The 12,150-nt window shown below is 34.7% G+C and overlaps 2 protein-coding genes across 3 annotated transcripts in view; both read left to right on the top strand.

Moving 5' to 3' along the window:
• Positions 1-759: 759 nt before the first annotated feature.
• On the top strand, positions 760-8,807 carry LOC136043813 (uncharacterized). The gene is made up of 2 exons (XM_065728735.1): positions 760-5,780; positions 8,521-8,807. Exon 1 carries the CDS (start codon positions 3,063-3,065, stop codon positions 4,353-4,355), a length of 1,293 nt encoding a protein of 430 aa, XP_065584807.1. The 5' UTR covers positions 760-3,062; the 3' UTR covers positions 4,356-5,780; positions 8,521-8,807.
• The window catches only part of LOC136043809 (1-phosphatidylinositol 4,5-bisphosphate phosphodiesterase beta-1-like), a 29,170-nt gene continuing 25,545 nt past the window's right edge, over positions 8,526-12,150 (top strand). Inside the window, exon 1 of one of the 2 annotated variants that reach the window (XM_065728728.1) lies at positions 8,526-9,356. The gene's annotated coding sequence lies outside the window, so the exon portion shown is untranslated. The remainder of the gene's footprint in view (positions 9,357-12,150) is intronic. The other variant, XM_065728729.1, reaches the window with a different exon arrangement.

Below are 12,150 nucleotides of genomic sequence, written 5' to 3'. Positions count from 1 at the left end.
TTATAGCTTTTTTTGGGAGGGGGTTGGGGTTCAATAAAAATGTACTTTCCGGGGTTTTTATTGAATAATTTATTTGGTCCATGGATTCACGCAGGCTTACTGTTTTAGGATTGGACGACAATGACGTTGTTTGTTGCTGAGTTGGAGTTTTAATTGCCTTATTCAATTTGTAATATAGTAATAAGGGCCTTTCTATGAGGATCATATTATCATCTGAAAAACGTTTAGGTGGATGGGGGGGCGGTAGATATTCTGTATGGGAAGAATTGAACTTTTGGGGAAGAATATAATCAACTTCTTCAGAATTTTAGATGAAGAATCCTTTGTCTTATTTCTTTTTTTAATCTGAAGTTTATTTCTTGGGATAACAAAATTTTTCATTTATAAATTCCTCAAAATTATCTTCATCACTTTGATTTTCAAAGTACCCTAACTTGAGGTTAATTGGTTTTAACTCTTATAGGTATTAACCCTTGACCTAAGTGGCTCATTTCTTTTTATGATGACTCACTTATTTTTGGTTCAGTTACCCATGTGTCAGTAAACCTGACCTTTTTTATTCTACTTATTTGAGCTTTGTAAGCTTATCGATTTGGGGTTCAAAATTTTGTAGGTTACATTATTGTCATAAGCTTTAATAATCCTATAAGGTTTGGAATACCAATTTGAGTCTTTTTCTGTTGGCCTTGAATTCGGACTTTATATCACACTATGTTTGATTTTTGCTGAACTTCACGCTCTAGTCTTTTTTTTAGTTCTTGTCTTACCATTTTGCATGCTTGCCTCATCCGATTGATGATATCCTGCTTATAATAACATGAATCATTATTGAATTGTCTTAAATTTATTATTTCAGTGTATGGTATTTTGAAATCAGGACCGAACATTATATAAAATATAACGATTCTATGGTGAGTTTTCTTGTATAGTCTCCGAAATGGCCATATTTATTACGTTGGCTAAATATGGCAAATAGTCGTCCCAGTCCTTCCTCTTGTTTTTAGTATATATTCCTATACTAAACCGACCCGTCTCTATAGTAAACGAAACTCTAAAAAAATGGAATTATGATACTAAAAGATACATCCAAAGAATCAGATTCTTATGCTGATTTTAAGTATATAAGTTTTATCTAATTTAGTCTTTGTCATCAAACGTTACGAGCCTGAGAAAATTTGCCTTATTTTGGAAAATAGGGGGAAACATCCCCTAAAAGTGATAGAATCTTAACGGAAATCACACATTCGCATTCAGAGTATCAGAGAACCCTACTTTAAAGGTTTCAAGCTCCTATCTACAAAAATGTGGAACTTCGTATTTTTTGCCAGAAGACCGATCACGGGCGCTTGTTTATTTTTATTTTTCCCAGGGGTCATCGTATTGACCGAGGGGTCGTAGAATGTCGCAAGAGGGCTCATTCTAACGGAAATGAAAAGTTCTAGTGCTCTGTTTAAGTGACCAAAAAAATTGGAGGGCACCTAGGCCCCTTCCCACGCTCATTTTTTCCAGAAGTCAACGGATCAAATTTTTGAGATAACCATTTTGTTCAGCATAGTCGAAAACCATAATAAATATGTCTTTGGGATGACTTGCTCTCCCACTGTCCCCAGGGGAGGGGCTGCAAGTTACAAACTTTGACCAGTGTTTATATACAGTAATGGTTATTGGAAAATGTAGAGACATTTTTCAGGGGGACTATTTTAGGTTGGGGGGTTGAGCAGATGAGGCTATGGGGGAGGATCTTTCTTTGGAGGAATACGCCATGGGGGGGAGGGAAATTCAATGAAGGGGCATTATTATAAAAAAATTCAATAAATAAATAAATATGAAAAAGTTTTTTCAACTGAAAGTAAGGAGTAGCATTAAAACTTAAAACGAACAGACATTATTACGAATATGAGGGGTTCATCTCCTCCTAGATACCTCGCTCTTTACGCTAAAGTATTTTTAGTAGTTCCAACTATTTATTTTACGGCCTTTCTGATTCAGGGGTCATTCTTTAAGAGTTGGGACAAAATTTAAGCTTTAGTGTAAAGAGTGAGGTATTAACGAGCGGACAAACCCCCTCATATACATAATCTATATATATAAAAATAAGTTGTCTGTCTGTGTGTCTGTCTGTGGATCAGGTGATGTCATGTTTCTGTGTCCACTGACGTCATGAAGTTAGTTTTCGTCATTTTTGCTTTGACGGTGACGTCATTCAAGATATTTAAGACATATGTTCACGTAGAAATCTATTAATGTTTAAGTTTACAATGACTGATGAACTTACCATGGCAAAAGCCGATGAAGATGCTCAAAGAGTCTATGCCAAAAAACTTGCTGCTGATAGAGAAAGTCAGAAAAGAAAGCGTGCCGAGGAATCAAAAGAACAGCAAGGAATCAGGCTTGAGGCTAAAGAACGCAAAACCGCACAGTTAGATGAAGATCCACCTGGACAGCGAGAGTCAAAACATATCAAAACTGAAAATGATAGCGATGATGATTGGGTTTGGGATTTTGACTTGGATAAGGTCATCAATGCCTACCAGATTTTAGTTAAAAAAAACAAAGGTTCGGCGATATGTATTTCATAGTGAAGCTGAAAAATAAAGAAGAAAAAGAAAACTGAAAAAAGAAAAATGTAAAAAACTAAAAAATACTAAAAAGAAAAACACTCAAAGAGAAATTACAGACCGGGACACAAATGACGACCGGGACAGAGGGAATATAAATAACGACCGGGACACTCAAAGAGAAATTACAGACTGGGATACCGGGACACAAATGACGACCGGGACACAGGGAATATAAATGACGACCAAGACACAGATATTTAAGAATATCGTTCAAAGACAAATTTTTAATTGTAAGAAGACCGTTGAAAGAGAAATTTCTAATTGTAAAATGACTGAAGAACCTACAATGGCAACGGTACCACCATCGAAGTAGATAACCAGTGGGTTGTTCCATATTCCCCATTATTATCAAAAACATTTAATGCACACATAAACGTTGAATACTGTAACTCCGTAAAGGCAATCAAATACATATGTAAATATGTCAACAAAGGCAGTGACATGGCAGTTTTTGGCTTGCAGCCCAAAATCAAAGATTTCGACGAAATCGTACAATATCAGACTGGAAGATACATAAGCAGTAATGAAGCTGTTTGGCGAATTCTTTCATTTCCGATACATGAACGTAGTCCAGCTGTTGTTCACTTAGCGGTACATTTACAGAATGGTCAACGTGTTTATTTCTCGGAAACCAACGTGCAACAAAGAGCCCTGAATCCACCGGATACAAAATTAACAGCTTTTTTTTCGCTTTGCAAAAATGATTCTTTTGCAAAAAAACTGCTGTATACTGAAGTGCCTTCGTATTACACGTGGAATACTAAAAATAAAGTATTTGAACGTCGAAAACAGGGTAAGTCAGTCGACGGCCAACCTACCCTCTTCAAAGATACCACGATAGGAAGACTCTACACCGGTCACCCCAATCAACATGAATGCTTCTTTCTACGCCTGCTTTTGGTGAATGTACCCGGTCCGACATCCTTTGAATATTTGAGAACTGTAAACGGTACTATACATGACACTTACCGTAGTGCAAGCCAAGCTCTGAATTTATTGGAGAATGACCAACACTGGGATAACTGCATCAATGACGCGTGCGAAACGTCAACCCCAAGTCAAATTCGTGCATTGTTTGGCATCATTTTAACAACTTGCTTTCCATCAGCTCCTACAGAGTTATGGGAAAAATATAAGTCAAAAATGTCCGAAGATATACTCCATCGAAAACAGTTAGAGACGTCAAATATGACTTTTGATTTTATATCAGAAATTTATAACTACACTTTAGTTATTATAGAAGATTTGTGCGTATGTATGGCAAACAAACCTCTTCAGGATTTGGGAATGCCTTCACCTAACCGTATCGCTGCTGTTTCGACATGTGTAGAATTGGATCGTGAACAAAGTTACAGTACGAGTGATCTATTGTCGTATGTACAAAATAACATTTCCAAGTTAACGTCGAACCAAAAAGACATTTATGTTACGATAGACTCAATTTCAGGACGTATACAACTACCTGCTGATTTCTGTAATTTAGTGACGTCCAAAAATGAATTGATTGAAAAAGTATTTCCGAATATTCTAAAAAATTATAAAAATAATAAATGGCTAAGTGAAAGAGTGATTCTCGCACCCAAAAATATAGACGTCCACGAAATCAACAATATTGTTTTGACCAAGATTCGAGACCAGGCAGTCCTTTACAAGTCAATCGACATAGTTTTGGAACCAAATGAAGCGGTTAAGTATGCATGTTTGTTTGTTTGTAAAAAGAGCGTTTGCATATGACGTCATTATTAGTACATACGGCTTTGTATATGCACAGACAATGGGAAAGCCAAGAATGTTGTATATTCGCAATTTTTACGTAGTTTAACTCCTGCAGACGAAATGAATGCTTGCCTGAAAAATTCTAATTTATGGGCACACGTAAAAATATTAAAATTAACTACAAATATGCGTGTCCGATTGCAAAACGATGACTTTGGTCAAACATTTTCAGATCAATTGCTGGCAATCGGAAACGGAAAGCTCCCAGTAGTGGGAAAGCCAAAATTGTTGTATATTCGCAATTTTAACGTAGTTTGAAACACATAAATAAATCTATCTATATTCACAGGTGGGACACAGGGACAACTACAATGGCGCGTAACTAATATGGCGCGTAACGACTAACGCGCGCGGGGGGGCTTGGGGGGCGCGAAGCGCCCCACCAACTAGGTGTTGGGGTGGCGCGAAGCGCCACCCCAACAGCTAGTAAAAATATAAGAATATAAAAGTTCGTTACGTAAGTTAATTCTTAAGTTACGTATATTTTTTACTAATAAAAACGTTCGTTAAAAATTAAAAGTTCTAGTTGCCTATTCAAGTAACCAAAAACTTGGAGGCCTATTAGGCTTCCTCCCCTTTCCCTTTTTTTTCAAAATCGTCTGATCAAAACTAAAAAAAAGCCACTTAGCCAAAAAAAGGATTAATATGCAAATTTCATTTTCATAATTTATGTGCGGAGAGCCAAAATCAAACATTGTTTTTTTAACTGAAAGTAAGGAGCCACATTAAAACTTAAAACGAACAGAAATTAGTCCGTGTTCGAAAGGTGCAGTTCCCCTCTCAACGCCCCGCGCTTTACGCTAAAGTTTTTTATTGTTTAATAAAGTAGAATTGAGAGAAAGAGTTTTTTTTGCATTTAATCTACTTGTAAAAGTGCTGGTAGATAGCTGTAATCTATTGACTATTGGGTCCGTTCCTCTCATCATCCAAGAAATGTTCCTTTTGCTCTTATATTTCCTTTTTTTCACGGAGCAACACAGATTCATTGGACCTTATCGCTCAGAAGTGCGAATTAAGGTAATTACTTATATATGTACCTGTAAGTTAATTTTAATCACGCTTTAAAATTCCTCGTAGAGGTTAGCCCAGTTTCAATGGCAATTGAAATATACTGATTTTGCAAGAGAAAATATTTTGGCTTCGTATTAATATTCTGTACGATTCATCGCACTGGCTACCTGAATCCTGACCCATTGATTCTTAATTTGTGAATAATTTAAATTTAGTTTGTGGTTCCATTTTCTGATTGGTTAGTCTGCCCTACCATACACTGGTAAATCTCTTAAGTGCACATATCATTTTTAGTTTGTATTTAGAGTTTGTCTAAAAACATTCATGTCTGTAGTTTGTGAGTGTATAAAATGTGGAGATGATTTAACACTGGTAAATAAAGTTGAGAAACATTTTATAGATACTATTAATTCTCCCTGGATACTATATATATATATATATATATATATATATATATATATATATATATATATATATATATATATATATATATATATATATATATATATATATATATATATATATATGATAGGTTACTTGTCTGTTATACGCCTGTGTTATTCTTCATCTAAGTAGAATCTGTTTCTCGTACTAATTCTAATGAAATATCGCAAAATATAATGAAAATATAATATTTAAGACTCAAATTCAGGCTACAGATTTTTTTTGTTTTTTTTTTTAAAGTAAATTCAAAAGAGCTATTTATTCTAAATAGTCTTTGTGGTTCAGGGGTCATTCTGAAAGAATTAAAACATAATTCGAACTCTAGCGTAAAGAGTAAGGTATTGAGGAGGGACTTGAATCCTCTCATTTACATAATATGTTCTATTTCTTTTAAATTTTAATGTTGCTCCTTACCTTCAGTTGAAATTTTTCTATATTTAATATCAAAACAATGTGATAAGTAATTTCATCTCTCTAATCTTATTTATCCTATGTTAGTCTATCAGATGTAGTCACACAGTTCATGTTAATGAACTGTAGTAAGGAGCGACTCGGCTCAATAGTAAACCAAAGACTGAAAAACAGAATTTTGATACTACTAGATATATAAAAAAAAAAAGATTTTTATCCTGATTTTAAATATAAAAGTTTCATCCAATTTAGTTTTACCCATCAAAAGATACGATCCTGAGAAAATTTGCCCTATTTTGGAAAATAGGGAGAAACACCCCCTAGAAGTCATAGAATGTTAACAAAAATCACACCATCGAATTCAGCGTATCAGAGAACCCCATTGTAGAAGTTTCAATCTCCTATCTACAAAAATGTGAAACTCGTATTTTTTGCCGGAAGACCGATCACGGGTGCGTGTTTATTTGTTGTTTTTTTTTTTCCTTCCAGGGGTGATCGTATCAACCCAGTGGCCCTAGAATTTGTGAGAGGGCTCATTATAATGCGAAATAAGAGTTCTAGTGCCCTTTTTAAGGGAAAAAAATGGGAGGTTACTTAGGCCCCCTTCCGCGCTCATTTTTATCATAAAGTCAAAGGATCAAAATTTTGAGATAGCCATTTTGTTCAGAATAGTCAAAATAATAACTATGTCCTTGGGGACGACTTAATCCCCCACCGTTCCTGGGGGAGGGGCTGTAAGTTACAAACTTTGACCATTGTTCATATATAGTAATGGTTATTATGAAGTGTAGGCTACAGACATTTTCAGGGTGACTTTTTCGCGTTGGGGTGGGAATGGGTCGATGGGAGAGGGTTACGTCGGAGGATCCCTCCATGGAGGAATTTTTCATGAGGGAAGATAACATTCACGAAGGGGGCGCAAGATTTTCTAGCATTATTTAAAAAAAAAAGAGAAAAAAAAAACATTTTTTTTTCAACTGCAAGTAGTGAGCAGCATTAAAAATTAAAACAAACATAAAATATTACTTATGTAGGGGGGTTTGTTTCCTCCACAATACTTTGCTCTTTACGCTAAAGTATTTTTAGTAATTACAACTATTTTTTCTATGGCCTTTGTGATTCAGGGGTCATTCTTAAAGATATTGGACAAAATTCAGGCCTTAGTGTAAAGAGCAAGGTGTTGACAATTGGGCAAACCCCGACATATATGTAATAAAGATATGAAAATATAGAAGTTCGTTACGTAAGCTAATTCGTAAGGTAGGTATGTTTATTACTAACGAAAAGGTTGGTAAAAAATATCTAGTTGCATTTTTAAGTAACCAAGAATTGAAGGGCACCTAGGTCTCCTCCCCCGCCCCTTTTTTTTATCAAAATCGTCTGATCAAAACTATGCGAAAGCCGTTTTGCAAAAAAAAGTAATTTGCAAATTTTGTTTTGTTTCTTCCTGTGTGGTGAGTCGAAAATAAGAAAATGTATTAATTCAAACACGTTCATAAATTAAAGAAAAAAAAAGCCTTTTTTAACTGCAAGTAAGGAGTGACATTAAAACTTAAAACGAACAGAAATTATTCGTATATGAAAGGGGCTGTCTCCTCCTCAACGCAACGTTCTTTGAGCTAAAGTTTGACTCTTTCTCTCAACTCTACTTTTTAGAACAGTAAAAAATTTAGCGCAAAGAGTGGGGCGTCGAGGAGGGTAGAGCCCTCCTCTTTCATATACGGAATAATTTTGTTAGTTTTAAGTTTTAATGTCGCTCCTTACTTGCGGCTAAAAAAAACTTATTTTTTTCATTTAATTATCCTTACAGAAAGATAGGTCTTGATACCAATTTGCTGACTCATTTGTTACTATCTTCAAATTCAGGAAGTATATATTTCCACTTACTACCAGAACTACCATTTCCATAACTACTAGATGTAGTCATCCCTACAGACGGATAGGTCTTTATACCAATTTGCTGAATCATTTGTAACTAACTTCAAATTCAGGAAGTATATATTTCCACTTTGCATACTTTACTAGGAAATGAGCCGATATACACTTTTGAGTCAAAATCAATTATCTTTTTTGTGTTCTTTTTTTTATCTGAGTGATAGATAAATAGAATTCAAAATTACTGGTTTTAATCAATCAATCAAACAATCAATTTATTAATACTAAAGAAAACTATTACAAAAGTAAATCAGTTAATAGGCCCAAGAAGCTATGCTTGTAATGGGCTATACGTTGTAATTATCATTTTGTCTAATTACAGATCTCTTGGAAACAAGACTTGGCAGACACATATTTCCAATCTAATCGCTAGAAACATGGCCCTAGAAACTCCTAGAATTTCCTAGAAACTCAATCATAGAAAAGAAATTTAGCTTGCTGAATGAGGGTCATATTGTTTATTGTTTTGAGGATTAATTGTTTTGTTTGATGTGGTATCAATGCAAAGTGACTAGAGGAATCAGTCTGAAGTTTATTAATAGGATTAACTGAATTCACCAAGTTTCGACAAGGTCTGCAGTTGTTTCGAATGCGTGAAAATGTGCTGTGCTGATCGCTAGTCTTAAAAATGTGAAGCTATGCTCTATTGCAACACAGACAATACATTAAGAATTGTCAAATAATCATTTTCTTCATTGCAGCATTATCACCAAACAGCAAAGAATGTGCCAGCAGAAAATTCTGATGTGTAATCAGCAAAGCGCAAGTGATTCCATCTCTGGCTAATATTCTCCTAAAGGGTTGTCCTCAGCCGATGTTGGGTAAAAATGACGCTTAGAATTGTCATCGATGCTAGCTAAAATGTAGTAACTGCCAGACATGCCCAAGTAATATTTCATCTTGGCCTTCTATCCTACATGCTAAAGTAACACCCTACCTCAGTTAACAACATGGTGATATCTCCCAGCAAGTACTTACTTGTAGTATTCGTACTCAGAATGTTATACCCAACCAAGGACAACAACAGCCTATACTGTCTATAACTTCTCAACCTGCGTAGTTAGTACAAACTCAACTAGAGCCTCAGGGGATTGTATTACTTCCGATGCAATACCCACGACAATTTTGGTTATCTCAGATCATTTCTTTGGCCTCAAGGTAAGCTTTGCTACATTCTTTTTATTGATTTGAGGAGGAAGTGAACATCAATTTATTGATTGTCGCGGTCCTAAGGAAATTCCGAAACATTTTATAAATGAGCTCAAAATATCTATATCTGTAAATGTTTACTTTCGTTCCAAGTGCTCTAAATTGCGTATTACTGCATATAGCAAAAATCTGATGATCGCATATTGTTTCCTTGTCATTATTAGAGAAGTATGTCCATTTCTGGTTGACCCTCCTCTAAAAAAAAAACTAAAAAAAAAACGCCTCAAACGAGGTTTATTAAATAAATGTAGATGAGAAGAGAACCCAGTATCGAACACTGGAGTAGTCTGCAAGTTACCGCACTAGTCACAGAAGTAAACGCCCATTCACCACAATTTGCTTTCGGTCACTTAAAAAAGATTCAAATTAAGACAACCCCTTCCCGGTCACACCGATTTTTTCCAACCCATGTAATAACTGTTTTTATGTTCAATCGTGTCAAAAGCCTTCTTCAAATCCAGGAATAAAGCAGCTGGAATCAGACCCGCTTCAAACGACGTATTTACCCAGTCAACAAGTTTAATAGTTGCCATTTCTGTGGAATTATTTTTTCTGAAACCAAATTGAGTATTTACAAGAATTTTATTATTTTCAGTGTAATCAGTTAGCCTGGATCTAATCACCATTCATATATTTTTGGAAAGAAAGGGAGGATATAAATGGGCCTTTTGTTTGAAGGTTCGTCTCTCTTACCTCCTTTGTGCCATGGTTTTATTTTAGCGACCTTCAAAACTTCTGGGAAAATTCCTTTTCCTATAGATTTATTAATCAAATTACATTAAACTGGTGTTATAATTGATTTAACTGATTCAGCAATCTTAAAAGAAATTTGGTCTACACCACTTGAATTTGATTGCATTTCACTCACTTCATTTATAGTACAAGCATTAAAAACCAACTGATTTTCTACTGGAACTTCCGACTGAACTATTTAGGGAGGCCGCTTAATTCTTTTTCGAGCATCATCGCAAAGTTTCTCTCCCTCACTAGAAATATATTCACATAAATAATTCGCAGCATCCTTTGGGGTAGTAAAAGTCGTAAAAGGGGTAGTAAAAGTAGAAGTATTATTAACTTCTATTTTACCCTTTTGACCCAGGAGTGAATTTACCGTTTTCCATGTTTTTTTCCACATCACATTTATGCTTCATAAACCCATATTGTAAATATATTTTTTCAGCTTTCCGTTTCAACCAGTTAGATTCCGGTATTTTTTAAATTGCCGAAAATTAATGACCGATGGCTCATCTAGGTATATTTTATACAATTAATTTTTTGAACTAAAAAAATTTAGAATACCCTGTATAATCCTTGGTTTCTTTGGGTATTTCGTTCTACCCCTTTTAAGTTTTCTAAGAGACAGCGTCTCATTCAATATCTTTGTAAATATTGCAACAAAAATATCATACGCAAGCGACTGGTTATCTTCTTCAGAAACTGGAGTAAAATCTCCACATGTAGGGTGAAGAGCGAAAATAGTTTGCTGTAGTAATAACTCGGTAATCAAAATCAGTGTTACAGGTTTCCCCCCAGACACATTATTCTATTTCATTCAGACAGAATTTGTCTTGTCAGCAATTCTGACAAAAAAATAATTGAAAAATAGTTCATTCATTGAATGTTTATGACTAAAAAATATCAAGCACGTTTCAACAGGCTAGAAGCTGTTAAAATATATAAAAAAAAAAAACAATATTTTGCATGCACACCAATGAGGTTCGATGTATCTACAGGTGTCGACATCCCGACACTCAATATAGCCAGTAATATAGATATCGTTATAGTTTCCTCTGCTTTGTACCCAAAAAATCGCGTAGTTAGGCTTTAGGACCTAACTTGATGATCTTGGTTTTACTACGAGATGGTTAGCATCTCATATCAAATGACTTAATTGGACTAATTCTTTACATACTTAAGATCAATATTTAACTTTCATGACAATATAGTTCTGACTTTAGCAATCCAAGTTAATTTCCAGAACAACTTATTGAGTAAAATAATCAACTTTTATTAGGAAACTTCATTTTCGTATATTTTCTGTAAGGACATTATTATCTGCAGCAGCAATGAAGGGGGTAAGTTTAAATGGGATAAATTTAATGATATAAGAATCCAGAGTGAACCTTTCCTGATTTGAGATACCCTGTAAATGGTAACTTTTGCATTTGTAATTGAAGTTATAACAAATATGTTCCATGCCCCCCCCCCAAACGGATGTCAAAGCATTGATTTAAGTAAAAATTGTTTAGAAGCAAAGTAAAGCTCACAAGCAAGGGAAAAACTAAACAGATTACGGAAATAACTCCTAAACAAAAATAATGTGTTTAACAAAAGAGAGGAAAACTATATGGACCCTCTACAGGTATGAGAAACAGTTGATTAGAAAACGATACATGTATGCATTTCTTTATCATTAACTAATATGATTAAACCACAAACATCTGCATCAAGAACAACACCTATTCTTCTGGACAAAAAAAATTCTTTTGAACATAAGACAAATAAATAAAGGAAACTATCCTTTTACACGAATTGAATGTAAGATAGAAATGATCGAAGCTTCAATTATGGATCTGTGTTCATTTGACAGTCATGAGGATTAAGCCTCCAAGCCTTGACAAATTCAATCTCCCTTTTCGAACAAGGATCCCAAGATAGGTTAAAAACTTGTAAATGAACATCTAGTATGAATAAGTCATTTCAAAAATGTATATCAATCAAAAAGTTATCAGTTCTCAGAGGT

This window comes from Artemia franciscana, chromosome 2 (assembly GCF_032884065.1).
Source record: "Artemia franciscana chromosome 2, ASM3288406v1, whole genome shotgun sequence".
In the NCBI taxonomy this organism is placed as follows: Eukaryota; Metazoa; Arthropoda; class Branchiopoda; order Anostraca; family Artemiidae; genus Artemia; species Artemia franciscana.
Note: the sequence above shows the minus strand (reverse complement) of the source record. Positions and strands in the feature narration are given on the sequence as shown.

Excerpts from the sequence above, each read along its gene's own strand:
- LOC136043813 (XM_065728735.1), top strand. The coding sequence starts at position 3,063 with ATGGCAGTTTTTGGCTTGCAGCCCAAAATCAAAGATTTCGACGAAATC.